The 16,250-nt window shown below is 41.1% G+C and overlaps 2 protein-coding genes across 4 annotated transcripts in view; one reads left to right on the top strand and one right to left on the bottom strand.

Moving 5' to 3' along the window:
* The first annotated feature begins 692 nt into the window (after window positions 1-692).
* Window positions 693-15,173, top strand: ccdc175 (coiled-coil domain containing 175). 2 transcript variants are annotated; one of them, XM_035751926.1, is made up of 19 exons: window positions 693-843; window positions 1,148-1,233; window positions 1,683-1,794; window positions 2,792-2,927; window positions 3,048-3,276; window positions 3,541-3,663; window positions 4,419-4,528; window positions 4,666-4,747; window positions 6,919-7,055; window positions 8,135-8,245; window positions 8,516-8,587; window positions 8,691-8,826; window positions 8,926-9,054; window positions 9,178-9,316; window positions 13,588-13,667; window positions 13,781-13,933; window positions 14,026-14,128; window positions 14,243-14,286; window positions 14,537-15,173. In XM_035751926.1, the coding sequence occupies exons 1-19, from the start codon at window positions 777-779 to the stop codon at window positions 14,714-14,716; spliced, it is 2,229 nt and encodes a 742-aa protein (XP_035607819.1). In that variant the 5' UTR covers window positions 693-776; the 3' UTR covers window positions 14,717-15,173. The 2 variants fall into 2 exon arrangements, with proteins under 2 accessions (XP_035607819.1, XP_035607821.1); XM_035751928.1 differs by lacking the exons at window positions 693-843; window positions 1,148-1,233; window positions 2,792-2,927 and having other exon boundaries at window positions 1,682-1,794.
* Window positions 14,785-16,250, bottom strand: part of LOC118368132 (JNK1/MAPK8-associated membrane protein-like) — a 16,283-nt gene continuing 14,817 nt past the window's right edge. For both annotated transcript variants that reach the window (XM_035751929.2, XM_035751930.2), the window contains exon 7: window positions 14,785-16,193. In XM_035751929.2, coding sequence (XP_035607822.1) covers window positions 15,975-16,193 — 219 coding nt within the window. In that variant the 3' untranslated portion in view covers window positions 14,785-15,974. The remainder of the gene's footprint in view (window positions 16,194-16,250) is intronic.

Here is a 16,250-nt window from a genome sequence, read left to right as displayed (position 1 = left end):
AAAGCCCATGCATGGACTTGGTTTGTCTAGGGGTATTCCACACATGTCAGACACTTTGAGATCAGTAAGCACAATGGAAAGAAGGAACAGCCACACTTGAGGACTACTGACACATATATAATCTGTCTTGGTCCATGCATGTCACATATAGGCCTATACAACGACCATGTCATGTCCATAGAAGACAGATAATAATTTATCCAAGAAGAAATACCCCTGCATTGCAGACTGCAATGAGTATCCCTTTGGATGGACGCTGGAAAGTATTGTTCTGGGAATTGGTCTATCTCTGGTACTACACTGCCATCTAGTGTACATCATCACAAGTTCTCCAAAGGAATTTCATGTAAATGAGAATGATTTGATTGACGTCTTTCCCTGAAATTGTCTTTAACGACGTTGATTAATACTGGCAAAAATACATACAATGAGAGGTAGGCTATATATTACCCCCAAATAAAGATAGGCTATATATTACCCCCAAATTAAGATAGGATAATGTTATCTTTATTTAGAAAACATTTTAGTAATAACATACCAAATATAATATATTCAAGATGCTAGAGTGATACTCATTAATATTGTTATTCCAATCCCATTCCACATGTACTTCATCTTTTTGAGTGCAAGATCTCGGCCTACTCTCACTTTCGTGTCTTGCATGTTGGTTACCATGCCAACCCATATTCGGTTCGCGCTGCTCAAACTTGGAAGCAAACGCCAAACACTGATACAAGTCAACGAAGCTAGCTATTTGCATATATTTTACATTCGACATGGCATCTTGCTTAGTGCCTGACTTTCCAGCTGTTCTAGTTGCTTTGGAGCATTTGGGCGAATTAGGTAAGAAAACAAAATGCGCCTCTCTCTCTTGCTACTGTTACACATGTCATGAGTGACTATAGCTAGCTAGCCCCCACCTATCGTCAACGAAACGTATAGAGAAGCATCCGATAAACTGCTACTTTTCAGTGTTGACAACTCCTACACTTGTGAATGAGCGCAGACGTGATGCAACCCAACCGATTACTTTGATTTGTAGTTGCCAAGTTGAATAATTGTAATGTTTCAAATAAGTACTGTATCAGATCTAAATTTGCATCGCTAATAGCACAACTTGCCTGTTTGAACGTTTGCCTTGACATAGACAAGCAGCTGAGGGATGAGGGAGTTCCATTCAGTCCTGAGGCCAGTCATCACCTGAAAGAAATAGCTGCTGCCATCACTGAACTGGTAGGCATATGCCAATAGGGAAAGAGAAGATCGAACATCGGGTAGTCTAAATATTGTTGCGACCAATATGATTGATTTAATAAATAGACTAATAAACTAATCGATTATCTAAAGTGGAATGTAAACCTATCCACTGGGCACACACTGAACCAACGAGGAATAGACGTTGAATTTACGTCTGTGCCCAGTGGGTAGGTAAATATAAAGTATATTATCCTGAGCCATTTACTTTATGTTCGTATTCATATCTATTCTTATTTCTTATTGTTGTTGCATTGTCGAGAATGAACCTGCAAGTAAGCATTTCGTTGGACTGTGTATACCATGTGTATCCTGTACATACAACTAATAAAACATTGAAATGAAATAAGTCCATAGAGACAATGGCCATAGAGGCCAGAACACTTGCTTTACACACTCTTTTGAGACCCCTATTTTCTATGAATCAGGAGACTTCCAGAAGAGTAGTCCATGAACAACTGGAGGTAGAAACTATTGAAACAAGCAAACTCCGACATCAATGCCAGAATATCCATGATGATGTTCAGAATGAGATATCAGGTAATAACTTATATACCCCAATGATGTGATTTCATAGAATACAACCCACTGGGCAAAACCTGGTTGGATCAATGTTGTTTCCACATCATTTCAACCCAAAATATAAGTTTGATGATGTTGAATCAACGTGGAAACCTGACTGGAATTGGAAGGAAGTCATCAACGTAAGGGATATTTTATATTTTTTTCACCCAACTTTTAAACTATATCCAATGACATGGTGGAACTGTTTTGTGGTTTTCACAATTAATTCACTTCAGTTGACAACTAAATGTAAATCAAAACTAAAAATTGAACTGATGTCTGCCCACTGGAAAGAAATTAATATTGCCCGGCTCTTGCCCTTTGGGGGCCCTAAGTGAGATTTGTTTTTTAGTGGCCCCAATCTTGAAAAATGTTGCAGTTCTAAAGTACATTTCCTGCAATTCTACACATTATTCCATTGTGCTGAGAGAAAATGTTGCAATTTTATAAAAATGTATCATGCAATTCTCATTTTGCCATGAGTCAGCGAGAAAAGATTTGCAGTTTTACAGCTAATTTCCTGCCATTCTAACATTTTGCCATGACTTATGCCATGTTAATGATATCTGAGTGAGAGTGACTTACAAAAGTGACTTACAAAATCAGTGGGGGCCCCCTGGAGGCCAGGGTCCCTGGGCATGTGCACTGCGTGACCTGTCGGTATTTGGACATGATTACTACAAGTTTAGATAGCTGGCTAGACTAACTTACCAATATAAAAAATGGTTAGCTGACATGGCTAACTGAGTCAGTGACTGACATAACAAGAGAAAACAAGAGAATAATGTCAAACTTGCACCTTGTGTGTTCTACTATTCTCAACTGTAAGTTAAGACCCCGACTGAGTTCCTAAGCGACTGCTTATGTCACTTATGCCTAGAGAGGCCTTGTTGCCTGTTCTTGCCTTAAAGCTAGAATGAAAAAGCTATCCAGTCATGTTTTGCTCACAGATATGTGTCATTGTCCCTTTCAGCTGGTGTTGCGGCTGCAAGAAATATAAATGCGGGTCAAATTACTCAACTCCAAGATGAACTGAACAGTATAGTGCAAGAAATAGAATTAATGGAGAAAAAACAGGAAGTCCTTGAAAATCAAAATGCTATTCTTTAGTAAGTAATATAAGTAATGTTGAGCAATGTATAGGTGTAACAGATCATAACAAAATTGGCAACATTTCACATAACATCCATGATGTTATAACTTGTTACTTGTTTTGGAATCTTTTTCAGTCCTGAGAGAGAGTTGGTAAAAGGTGACCATGAAAATGTCATCAACCAATTAAACTACCAGCTGTCAGAGAAGGCCAATAAACAGATTCTGCTCAATGAAACAATGAATGAGATCAAAGAAGGGAAAGCCAAGATCACAGATGTGGAGAACACTAAAGTGGAGCTAGAGGAAGACATGATTCAAGAGAGGAAGATGTTTGTTGAAACAAATGAGAATCTTCAGAGAGAGGTACATCACAGTCACCTCTTATTATAGCTACATTTTAAATGCTTAAATGTTTGTTATTTAGCAGATGCACAGGAGCAATTAGGTTTAAAAGTCCCTTGCTCAAGGGCACATCAGCAGATGTTTAACCTAATCGGCTGTTGGATTCAAACCAGAAACTTTTCGGTTACTGGCCCAATGCTCTTAACCGCTACCTGCTTACAGTATCTGAGATACTATACCCTGCTGTGAGGTACCGTCTTAATATTATCCTCCTTGCTGGTCTAGTGTGAGGAAGTCATCAATAACATACAGGACCAGAAGAAGAACAACGAGAAGAAACGCAGGGAGCTGGACATTTTTTTAGCAGAACTGCTGGATAAGGAGGACAAAGTCACAGAGCAAAAAAAAGCAAGTGAACTGAAGTATTTCAGTGAAGTAGTAAATTAATTACATTTTCGACTAATGCTCTTCACTTGCTATAACTGCCTTTTTTATTCATTTATAGTATGATATAAACAGTGGTGTAAAGTAACTAAGTAAAAATTGTACTACTTAAGTAGTTTTTGGTGAATCTGTACTTCACTTAACAATATATATTTTTGACTACTTTTACTCCACTACATAACTAAAGAAAATATGTACTTTTCACTCCCATAAATTTTCCCTGGCACCCAAAAGTACTTGTGACATTTTGAATGCTTAGCAGGACAGGAAACTGGTCCAATTCATGCCATTATCAAGAGGACACGTGGTCATCCCTACTGCCTCTGATCTGGCACTCACTAAACACAAATGCTTCGTTTTAAATGATATCTAAGTGTTGGAGTGTGTCCCTGGCTCTCCGTTAATAAAAAAAAACAAGAAAATCATACTGTCTTGTTTGCTTAATATAAGGAATTTGAAATTATTTATAGCATTTACTTTTACTTTTGATTCTTAAGTATATTTGAGTAATTATTTACATTTACTTTTGATACTTAAGTATATTTAAAACCAAATAGTTTAAGAATTTTACTCAAGTAGTACTTTACTGGGTTACTTTCACTTTTTCTTCTGTCATTTTATATTAAGGTATCTTGACAATTGGTACTATCTCCACCACTGGATTTAAATACATATTTATAAATTGTGTTATTTCACCCAACACTCTTCCTTCATTGCAGCACATTGTCCAGTTAGAGCAAAGTATAGCCAAACTGACAGCGTCTGAAATCCAATACAAAGAGCAGCTGGCAGACGAGATCAACACATTTGAGGAACTTGTTCTTCAGAAGTAAGATTTGCATTCATCCAGGTACTGTATGTTGCGTAAGCATGGAGCATACATGGAATGCAAGGGATACTGTATGTTACATCATGTCTGCTTCCATCATTCCATATGTTTCGACTCATTAACCATTGTTTCCACAGGGAATTTCATGTAAAGGAGTTGGCTGAAGTGAGAATTGTATTTGAACTGAAAGTTCAGGCACTACAGGAAAAGATTGTAGAGGTAAGAGATGGTTAGATTCTTCCAAAGCGATGCTACTACTACAGTACAGCTCCAGGGCAACATGTTGCTTCATTCTCCTCTTCCCTCTCACTCTTCTCTTCTCTCTGTTGGTGTTGCTATGGTGGAATGGATTATAAACACCTGCATGATGTCAGATGTGAGACATCGATTTCCTGCTATTGCCAGAGGCCTCAGCCTTACTGTTCTGTAGTCAAATTGATATTTTTAGAAAGTATTCCTTCAAAGGCACTTTGTGCTAAGTCTGACCTTTAAGAGAGACAGTCCACTGGAGTGTCCTCTGATGTGCTAGAGTTCACACAGTCCATCAAAGGGCATAGCAGCTGTGTGTGGCCATATGATCCGATGACAGGCTGACTGAACGTGAAGAAAATGCCCTTTGAATAGAATTACTCTCCTGGTATCCCCTTGTAGAGGAGTTGGGGTGTTTGTATGTGTCTGGCAAAAGTCAGAATTATACACTATATATACAAAAGTATGTGGACATCCCTTCAAATTAGTGGATTCGGCTATTTTAGCCACACCCGTTGCTAACAGGTGAACAAAATCGAACACACAGTCATGCAATCTCCATAAACAAACATTGGCAATAGAATGGCCTTACTGAAGAGCTCAGTGACTTTCAACGTGGTACCGTCATTAAATGCCGCCTTGCCAACAAGTCAGTTTGTCAAATGTATGCCCTGCTAGAGGTGCCCCGATCAACTGTAAGTGCTGTTATTGTGAAGTGGAAACGTCTAAGAGCAACAACGGCTCAGCGACGAAGTGGTAGGCCATACAAGCTCACAGAATGGGACGACAAGTGCTGAAGTGCGTAGCACGTAAAAAATCATCTTTCCTCGGTTGTAACACTCACTACCTAGTTTCAAACTGCCTCTGGAAGCAATGTCAGTACAAGAACTGTTCGTACGCTGCCCATGGCCAAGCAGCTGCACATAAGCCTAAGATCACCATGCGCAATGCCAAGCGTCGGCTGGAGTGGTGTAAAGCTTGCCACCATTGGACTGTAGTGGAAATGTGGAAATGCGTTCTCTGGAGTGATGAGTCACACGTCACCATCTGGCAGTCCGACGGACCAATCTGGGTTTGGCGGATGCCAGGAGAACACTACCTTCCCCTATTCATAGTGCCAACTGTAAAGTTTGGTGGAGGAGGAATAATGGTCTAGGGCTGTTTTTCATGGTTCGGGCTAGGCCCCTTAGTTCCAGTGAAGGGAAATCTTAACTTTACAGTATACAATGACATGCTAGACGATTCTGTGCTTCCAACTTTGTGGTAACAGTTTGGGAAGGCCCTTTCCTGTTTCAGCATGACAGTGCCCTCGTGCGCAATTGAGGTCCATACACAATTTTTTTTTTTCGAGATCGGTGTGGAAGAACATGACTGGCCTGCACAGAGCCCTGACCTCAACCCCATTGAACACCTTTGGGATGAATTGAAACGCCGACCTCACTAATGCTTGTGGCTATATATGGAAGCAAGTCCCCGCAGCAATGTTCCAATATTGAGTGGAAAGCCTTCCCAGAGGAGTGGAGGCTGTTATAGTAGCAAAGGGGGGACCAACTCCATATTAATGACCATGATTTTGGAATGATATGTTGGACGATCAGGTGTCCACATACTTTTGGCCATGTAGTGTATGTGAAACAAATTTATGATGCTGAAGGTTGGCTTTGACTTCAGGTAGTACCTCCCCGTTTCAAAATGTTTACTCGCTACTGAACACCCCCCTTGGATGATATGCGGGGCTCGTGTGGTCTGGGGGAGGCAGTATTGGGTGATTGTAGAGCAGCAAGTGTTCTGAGCAACAAAACAAAAAAACACAACAACAAAAAAATATTTTTATTGTTGAACATAAAAGACTGTAAAAATCACCAGCAAATCAGCTCCAAGGGATTTTCATTTTGGAAATTTGTTTGAAACTATTCCTACACATAATAGAGAGATATATGTGATCGTTTTCAAATGTAAGCAAGGTTCAAAGTTGTGTTTTAGTCAAATATATCTGTTTGGGCTACTTGCGGTCAATTTGCAGTCTATAAATGATTTGTAATTATGCTCCGGCCCCCTAGTTGATGATCTCTGTTGTAGAGGATTCTCATGCATTATAGATTGGCGCTGTGTAGATGGGCTCTGTTCTGTTATGTGTGCAGGTGGATGGTGAGATGGAGGAGGGCCAGATAGTGAATGCCATCCGCCTGGAGTCTATTGCTAAGATGTCTGACAGATTTAAAGCTCAAAGGAAAGAGGAGGACGACGTCATGGCTGAACACCTCAATGTCTCAAGACGGTATTCCATCTATACCTCTTTGCATCCTGCACCTACGAAGGATCAAGTCAACCTGCAACACTGCTTTCCCTTTACTTTGGCTGACAGTCATTTTTACTTACATTTTATCAGTGGTGTAAAAAGTACCCAACTGTCATACTTGAGTAAAAGTAAAGATAATTGAATAGAAAATGACTCAAGTAAAAGTCACCCAGTAAACTTCTACTTGAGTAAATGTCAAAAACGATTTGGTTTAAAATATACTTAAGGATCAAAAGTAAAAGTATAAATAATTTCAAATTCTTTATTTTAAGCAAACCAGATGGCACCATTTTCTTGTTTTTTTTATTTATGGAAGGCCAGGGGCACACTCCAACACTCAGACATCATTTCCAAACAGCCAGGGGAACACTCCAACACTCAGACATCATTTACAAACAGCCAGGGGCCCACTCCAACACTCAGACATCATTTACAAACAGCCAGGGGCACACTCCAACACTCAGACATCATTTACAAACAGCCAGGGGCACACTCCAACACTCAGACATCATTTACAAACAGCCAGGGGCACACTCCAACACTCAGACATCATTTACAAACAGCCAGGGGCACACTCCAACACTCAGACATCATTTCCAAACAGCCAGGGGCACACTCCAACACTCAGACATCATTTCCAAACAGCCAGGGGCACACTCCAACACTCAGACATCATTTCCAAACAGCCAGGGACACACTCCAACACTCAGACATCATTTACAAACAAAGCATGTTGGTTTAGTGAGTCCACCAGATCAGAGGCAGTAGGGATGATCAGGGATGTTCGGTTGATAAGTGGGTGAAGTTGACTTTTTTCCTGTCCTACTAAGCATTCAAAATGTAACGAGTACTTTTGGATGTCAAGGAAAATGTATGGAGTAAAAAGTACAATATTTTCTTGGGAATGTAGTGAAGTAAAAGTAAAAGTAGTCAAAAATATAAATAGTAAAGTACAGATACCCAAAAAAACTACTTAAGTAGTACTTTAGAGTATGTTCACGTAAGTACTTTACACCACTGCATTTTATCATCTGTTTGTTTATTTGATTGATTTTCAGCTTAGAAAAGTCCAGACTTAGACTTGAGGAGCGCATTGCATCGATCGCTAAACATAAAATTGAGATCAGAGAAATGGATGAAGAGATCAAACAACTCCATGAAACCAATATGTAAGTAATATGGTCCATTTTATAATATTAGTCTATAATCTCCCCTACGAGTTTTGACACTTTTGTGTAGTATCAAAGTAACCTATTTCACTAAGGACAGCATTAACCATCTGACCAAGTTTGAAATATAATGTATAAAAATTCTAAATAATTATCTTGCAAAGTATAGAGCTTTTATCTCCTTGTTTAGTTTTGCACAAAAAATAAAGTAAATGTCATGCAGAATTGTCAGAATAGTTGCTTACCTAGTTAGCATTTTGTTTCTCATAGAGTTAATGCAGACCTGTTTGAAAGAAATGTGGATGAACTGCATGGACAGCTCAATAAAGAAAAGAAGAACATGTAAGCAACAAATAGTATCTCTTCATTTCATTGTAGACTTTGACTTTCTCTTCATAAATTGGGTGATTTGATGCGGCCTACGGTTTTTACCTTTTCTTTTCAGAGCAATCTTTGAAGTTGAAAAAGAAGTACTGTGCCAGTCTCTGGAGAATCTAAAAAAAGATCAAGTACAGCATGTGAAAGAGGTCCACTCTAATATCGGTTTAACCAGGAGGAGATATGAGGAACTGCTTGAAGAGGTTCGCTTATTTTTCCTTAATTCTTCAGGAATTTATTGAGATAGCACATGCACTTTATATTTGTTTTATTCATTTATATTTCATAAACATTTAAATCAGGAGAAGAAACTCAGAGAGCATGTATTCATGGGCGCGTTGATTGAACGTCTCAGTAACAAGATTGTTAAGGCAGAGGAGGGGAATGAACAGATGACCATTTCCTACAATGCCGAGATCCAACAGTTCATCGTAAGTATATATATATATTTACATTTTACATCTAACTCAGCTAGCGGACATTAGTAAGACTCATCACGAATACAAGCTGTTGAGAAAACATGTATTTAATTTCTTCTTCTTCTGTGAAATTAGACTGAAGCGGAGTCAGTGATACAGAGCCGACTGGAGAAGGAGGAGGACCTGAAGGGTAAAGAGTCTATCTTGGAGGAGGCGGAGGCCCAGTTTGATATTGACCAGTCCAGGCACCAAAAACTAAAAAAACATACTTCAGGTACTGACCCAATAATCTGCTAATATATCTATAATAACAACTATAATAACAGAGATGCACGCGTACAAGGCTCTCCCTCGCCCTCCATTTGGCAAATCTGACCATAATTCTATCCTCCTGATTCCTTCTTACAATCAAAAACTAAAGCAGGAATTAACAGTGACTCACTCAATACCGAAGTGGTCAGATGACACAGATGCTAAGCTACAGGACTGTTTTGCTAGCACAGATCAAATCAAATTGTATTGGTCACATACACATGCAGATGTTATTGCGAGTGTACTGTAGTGAAATGCTTGTGCTTCTAGTTCCGACAGTGCAGCTACCTAATACACACAAATCTAAGTAAAGGGATGGAATAAGAATATACATGTAAATATATGGATGCGCGATGACCGAGCAGCATAGGCAAGATGCAATAGATGGTATAAAATACAGTATATACATATGAGATGAGTAATGCAAGATATGTAAACATTATTAAAGTGCCATTATTAAAGTGACAAGTGATCCATTTATTAAAGTGGCCAATGATTTCAACTCTGTATTGTAGGCAGCAGCCTCCCTGTGTTAGTGATGGTTGTTTAATAGTCTGATGGTATTGAGATAGAAGCTGTTTTTCTGTCTCTCGGTCCCAGCTTTGATGCCCCTGTACTGACTTCGCCTTCTAGATGGTAGCTGGGTGAACAGGCAGTGGCTCGGGTGGTTGTTGTGAATGTTGACCTGTTTAGACTGGAATATGTTCCGGAAATCATCGGATGGCATTGAGGAGTATACCACATCAGTCACCGGCTTCATCAATAAGTGCATAGATGACGTTGTCCCCACAGTGATCGTATGTGCACCAACCAGAAGCCATGGATTACAGGCAACATCCACACTGAGCTAAAGGGTAGAGCTGCTGCTTTCAAGGAGCAGGACTATAACCCGGGCGCTTATAAGAAATTCCGCTATGCCCTCAGACAAACCATCAAACAGGCAAAGAGTGAATACAGGACTAATATTGAATCATACTATACCTGCTCCAACGCTCGTCGGATGTGGCAGGGCTTGCAAACTATTACGGACTACAAAGGGAAGTCCAGACGTGAGCTGCCCAGTGACACAAGCCTATCAGACAAGTTAAATTACTTACATTTACATTTAAGTCATTTAGCAGACGCTCTTATCCAGAGCGACTTACAAATTGGTGCATTCACCTTATGACATCCAGTGGAACAGCCACTTTACAATAGTGCATCTAAATCTTTTAGGGGGTGAGAAAGATTACTTATCCTATCCTAGGTATTCCTTAAAGAGGTGGGGTTTCAGGTGTCTCCGGAAGGTGGTGATTGACTCCGCTGTCCTGGCGTCGTGAGGGAGTTTGTTCCACCATTGGGGGCCAGAGCAGCGAACAGTTTTGACTGGGCTGAGCGGGAACTGTACTTCCTCAGTGGTAGGGAGGCGAGCAGGCCAGAGGTGGATGAACGCAGTGCCCTTGTTTGGGTGTAGGGCCTGATCAGAGCCTGGAGGTACTGAGGTGCCGTTCCCCTCACAGCTCCGTAGGCAAGCACCATGGTCTTGTAGCGGATGCGAGCTTCAACTGGAAGCCAGTGGAGAGAGCGGAGGAGCGGGGTGACGTGAGAGAACTTGGGAAGGTTGAACACCAGACGGGCTGCGGCGTTCTGGATGAGTTGTAGGTGTTTAATGGCACAGGCAGGGAGCCCAGCCAACAGCGAGTTGCAGTAATCCAGACGGGAGATGACAAGTGCCTGGATTAGGACCTGCGCCGCTTCCTGTGTGAGGCAGGGTCGTACTCTGCGGATGTTGTAGAGCATGAACCTACAGGAACGGGCCACCGCCTTGATGTTAGTTGAGAACGACAGGGTGTTGTCCAGGATCACGCCAAGGTTCTTAGCGCTCTGGGAGGAGGACACAATGGAGTTGTCAACCGTGATGGCGAGATCATGGAACGGGCAGTCCTTCCCCGGGAGGAAGAGCAGCTCCGTCTTGCCGAGGTTCAGCTTGAGGTGGTGATCCGTCATCCACACTGATATGTCTGCCAGACATGCAGAGATGCGATTCGCCACCTGGTCATCAGAAGGGGGAAAGGAGAAGATTAATTGTGTGTCGTCTGCAAAGTACTTCTATGCGCGCTTCGAGGCAAGCAACACTGATGCATGCATGAGAGCATGCATGAGAGCACCAGCTGTTCTGGATCACCGTAGCTGATGTGAGTAAGACCTTTAAACGGATTACCAGGACGTGTACTGCGAACATGTGCTGACCAACTGGCAAGTGTCACGGATATTTTCAACCTGTCCTTGGCTGAGTCTGTAATACCTACATGTTTCAAGCAGACCACCATAGTCCCTGTGCCCAAGAACACCAAGGTAACCTGCCTAAATGACTACTGACCCGTAGCACTCACGTCTGTGGCCATGAAGTGCTTTGAAAGGCTGGACATGGCTCACATCAACACCATCATCCCAGAAACCCTAGACCCACTCCAATTTGCATACCGACCCAACAGATCTACAGATGACGCAATCTGTATTGCACTCAACAACGCCCTTTTCCACCAGGACAAAAGGAACACCTACGTGAGAATGCAGTTCCTTGACGACAGCTCAGCGTTAAACACCATAGTGCCCTCAAAGCTCGTCATTAAGCTAAGGACCCTGGGACTGAACACGCTGATCCTCAACACAGGGGCCCCTCAGGGGTACGTGCTTAGTCCCCTCCCGTACTCCCTGTTCAACCATGACTGCGTGGCCAAGCACAACTCCAACACCATCATTAAGTTTGCAGATGACACAACAGTGATAGGCCTGATCACCGACAACGATGAGACAACCTATAGGGAGGAGGTCAGAGACCTGGCAGTGTGGTGCCAGGCCAACAACCTATCTCTCAACATGATCAAGACAAAGGAGATGATCTTGGACTACTGGAAGAGGAGGCCTGAGCAAGCTCCCATTCTCATCGAAGGGGCTGTAGTGGAGCAGGTTGATAGCTTTGAGTTCCTTGGTGTCCACATCACCAACAAACTATCATGGTCCAAGACAGTTGTGAAGAGGGCATGACAATGCCTATTCCCCCTCAGAAGACTGAACAGATTAGGCATGGGTCCTCAGATCCTCAAAAAGTTCTACAGCTGCACCATCAAAAGCATCCTGACCGGTTGCATCACCGCCTGGTATTGCAACTGCTCAACCTAAGACCACAAAGCGCAACAGAGGGTAGTGCGTACGGCCCAGTACATCACTGGGGCCAAGCTTCCTGCCATCCAGGACCTCTATACCAGGCGGTGTCAGAGAAAGGCCCTAAAAATTGCCAATGACTCCGGCCACCCTAGTCATAGACTGTTCTCTCTGCTGCACGGCAAGCGGTACTGGAGCGCCAAGTCTTGGTCTAAAAGGCTTCTTAAAGCTTCTACTCCATGCCATAAGACTGCTGAACAGTAATGATGGACTGTTGTTTCTCTTTTCTTATTTGAGCTGTTCTCGCCATAATATGGACTTGGTCTTTTAGGCCGATCTTCTGTATACCACCCCTACCTTGTCACAACACAACTGATTGGCTCAAACTCATTAAAAGGGAAAGAAATTCCACAAATTAACTTTTTACAAGACACACATTTTAATTTAAATACATTCCAGGTGACTACCTCATGAAGCTGGTTGGGAGAATGCCAAGAGTGTGCAAAGCTGTCATCTAGGCAAAGGGTGGCTACTTTGAAGAATCTCAAATATAAAATATATTTTGATTTGTTTAACACTTTTTGGTTGCTACAGTACATGATTCCAAATATGTTATTTCATAGTTTTGATGTCTTCACTATTATTCTACAATATAGACAATATTTTTTTTAAATAAAGAAAAACCCTTGAATGAGTAGGTGTGTCGAAACTTTTGACTGGTGCTGTACATATTACCTCGATTACCTCGACTAAGCTGTACCCCTGCACATTGACTCAGTAACCCCTGTATATACCCTGTATATACAGTAGCCTCTTTATTGTTATTAAATTGTTGCGCTTTTATTTTTTACTTTAGGTTATTTCGTAAATATTATTTTTCTTAAAACTGCATTGGTGATAAAGTGCTTGTAAGTAAACATTTCCCTGTTGTATTCGGCGCACTTGACAAATACAATTTGATTCGATTTAGTAGACAATATCAAGTAGACATACACAAATATACAGATTTCTCAAAGAATGTGCTCACTATAACTTTAAAAATCATGTAGTGCAGCATTTTATAATTACTTAAATGATTTTCCCCACCAGAGTTAAAGAGTAAGAACAATCATCTAGAGCTCTTCATCCAGGATATGAAAGAGAGCACTAGTACTCTTCTCAAACCAAAGGTGAGTTTCATAACAAAAACATGTAGTATGTACATCTTGGTTACCACACACTCTAAAAGGAAAGCTGTGAGGTGTAATAGCATTGAAACAGTATGCTTGTAACTGACTGACAGGAGGACATGAAGAGGAGTCTAGAGGGTTTGCGTGAGAAACACATGGAACTGCTGACGTCTCACACTGCAGACATCATCGCCACGGAGAAGAGCATCTATGACAACGGAATGATGCTGGAGCAGGTCAATATGGAGAACAGTAGACTGCATGTGGTAAGAGATATGAGTCACAATGGCCCTCCATACTGAACTACACCACTCACTTACCTACCAAGCAAAAACTCAATGTAAACATTGTTTTTCAGCGTATTGAACAAATGAAGGAGGACATATGGAACACCAGGAAAGACCAGGAAAGACACACAAAGGAGATTGGGTGGCTGAAAGAGGAGGTTCATTCTCTATTTGGTGAGCATCAGCCGAGCTCAATGACTCCAACTATTGTAAACCGTTGTGCATAACATTTAGTTCAGTCTATCAGGTTTCAATATCATCATAACTTATAAATGCATCTTCCGTTAGAGAGCCTGCTTGATGCTTGGGCAGAGGACACTGTGGTGACTGAGGTAAGGATTCTTAAAACGTGGCTGGTCAGTCCAGCAGCTTACTGTACATACGCCATTTCATGTTTTACAACCTGTGATGTTAACTTATAGCCTGACCACATGCTGACAGACAACAGTGTACATGACCAGATTTATCTGGTTAACGTATTTTGACAAATTCACAGTGCAGCACTTGAGTGATATGTAAGTATATAGTAAACTGTCATGAAGAGACCACACTAAACCATCCATGACTCATTCAACACTTCAGGAATCTTCAGAGAGAGACCACAAGATTCTGGAGGCTATCTACAGACTCATGACCAAGATCCACGACAGGAAGTTCCAACTGGGGGATATCAACAGTAGACTAGAGGAGGAACTGAAGGGCATGAGTTCCCTGTTAGCCAATAATAAATCAAACATTGCACTTAAAGAACAGGGCAACTAAAGTGAGACATCAAGAAGGATTACATCAACACAATTGTTTTGTTATAAAATAAACTCAGCACAAATTAGTCATATGAGATGAAAGTAGATGAGTACTCACACTTCTGATTTTTATTTCATACTTTATAACACTGCATTTCACAAGTTTTTTTGAACAATACATTTTACAAGTCAAAATTGTAGCTAGTCAAGTCCTCGTTCTGTATGTTTTACACTGCAATAAAAATATATATTTCTAATAAACACATCTATTTACAAGCATTCAATGAGCATGCATAAAATACATTCACAATTTAATTTCCTTACTATCCAACAAGCGTATTTCCCCAACATAATTTACGGGGAAACAGCAGGATAATTTTCATTCCATTTTTGATCAAGCAAAATAATGGAACTATATCCCACTTGGCTTGTAACATAATATTAGGTTATAATAAACTATTTTATCTGCCACTGGATGTATGCATGTGTTCAGAGTTTTTGGCACATTAGATTTAGTTTAAGAACATCTAACAACTTAAACTATTGGACAATCCAGAGACCATCTTTGATTTCACTGCAACAATCAAGGATATCTGAGCTTAAAACAATCAAGGATGTTGAGCATATATGATTTGTTTATTTAACTAAGCAAGTCAGTTTAGAAGAAATTCTTATTTACAATGACGGCCAAACCCTAACGACGCTGGGCCAATTGTGCCGCCCTATGGGACTCTCAATCATGGCCGGTTGTGATACAGCCCAGGATCGAACCAGGGTCTGTAGTGATGTCTCTAGTACGGAGATGCAGTGACGTAGATCGCTGAGCCAATCAGGAGCCCAAAATAATATGACACAGAGTGAATATCTAATGACAAAACATGTCTCAAAACAGCCTCAATGAGGAACAGTACATCTTAGGCCTTAGGTTGTAAAGACAACATTCATGTGGACACAAACGATACCATTCAATAATTAACACTTGAAATATATGCAGCTTTGTAGTTTATAGACATACAGTATGTACACTTTGTTTGTATTCCCAGCTTAGTTCTAGGAATATCCTAAAATCTTTTCACTGTGAGAGGAATATCAACTATCAACACTGCATGCAGCAGTCATCCTCCTACCATACTCAGAGAAGGCAGTAAAGGCTAGCGTCCATATATCTCCATGGATAACACCTCCTGAATTGAGACAGGTGGATATCCGCGTTGCTGCTCGTGGCAACATGAATTCCCTGAGTCTAACTTTAATAACCACATCCATCTATAACAGTTCTAGTGGCCGTTGCCGCCTTCTGACAGAATCCGGCTAGGTTCAGTGAACCTGGCAGTGAGCAGGTAGAAAAGGGCGGGTCCAGGTACCAGGGCCAATAGAGGTAGGTCCTGCTCCAGTTTATCCAATTGGGAGATGGAGATGATGCCATACGCGTGAAGTAGCCAATGGCTGAAGAGCACCACCAACCTCTTCTTCTTGGCAGCGAGATTCTTGAAAGACTATGGATAGGAGTAAAGGGAGAAAACACTTAGGAAATGGGATATGTGCTCAAACAA

Source organism: Oncorhynchus keta, chromosome 35 (genome assembly GCF_023373465.1).
Source record: "Oncorhynchus keta strain PuntledgeMale-10-30-2019 chromosome 35, Oket_V2, whole genome shotgun sequence".
NCBI lineage: Eukaryota > Metazoa > Chordata > Actinopteri > Salmoniformes > Salmonidae > Oncorhynchus > Oncorhynchus keta.
This window is presented reverse-complemented; position numbering and strand designations above follow the sequence as displayed.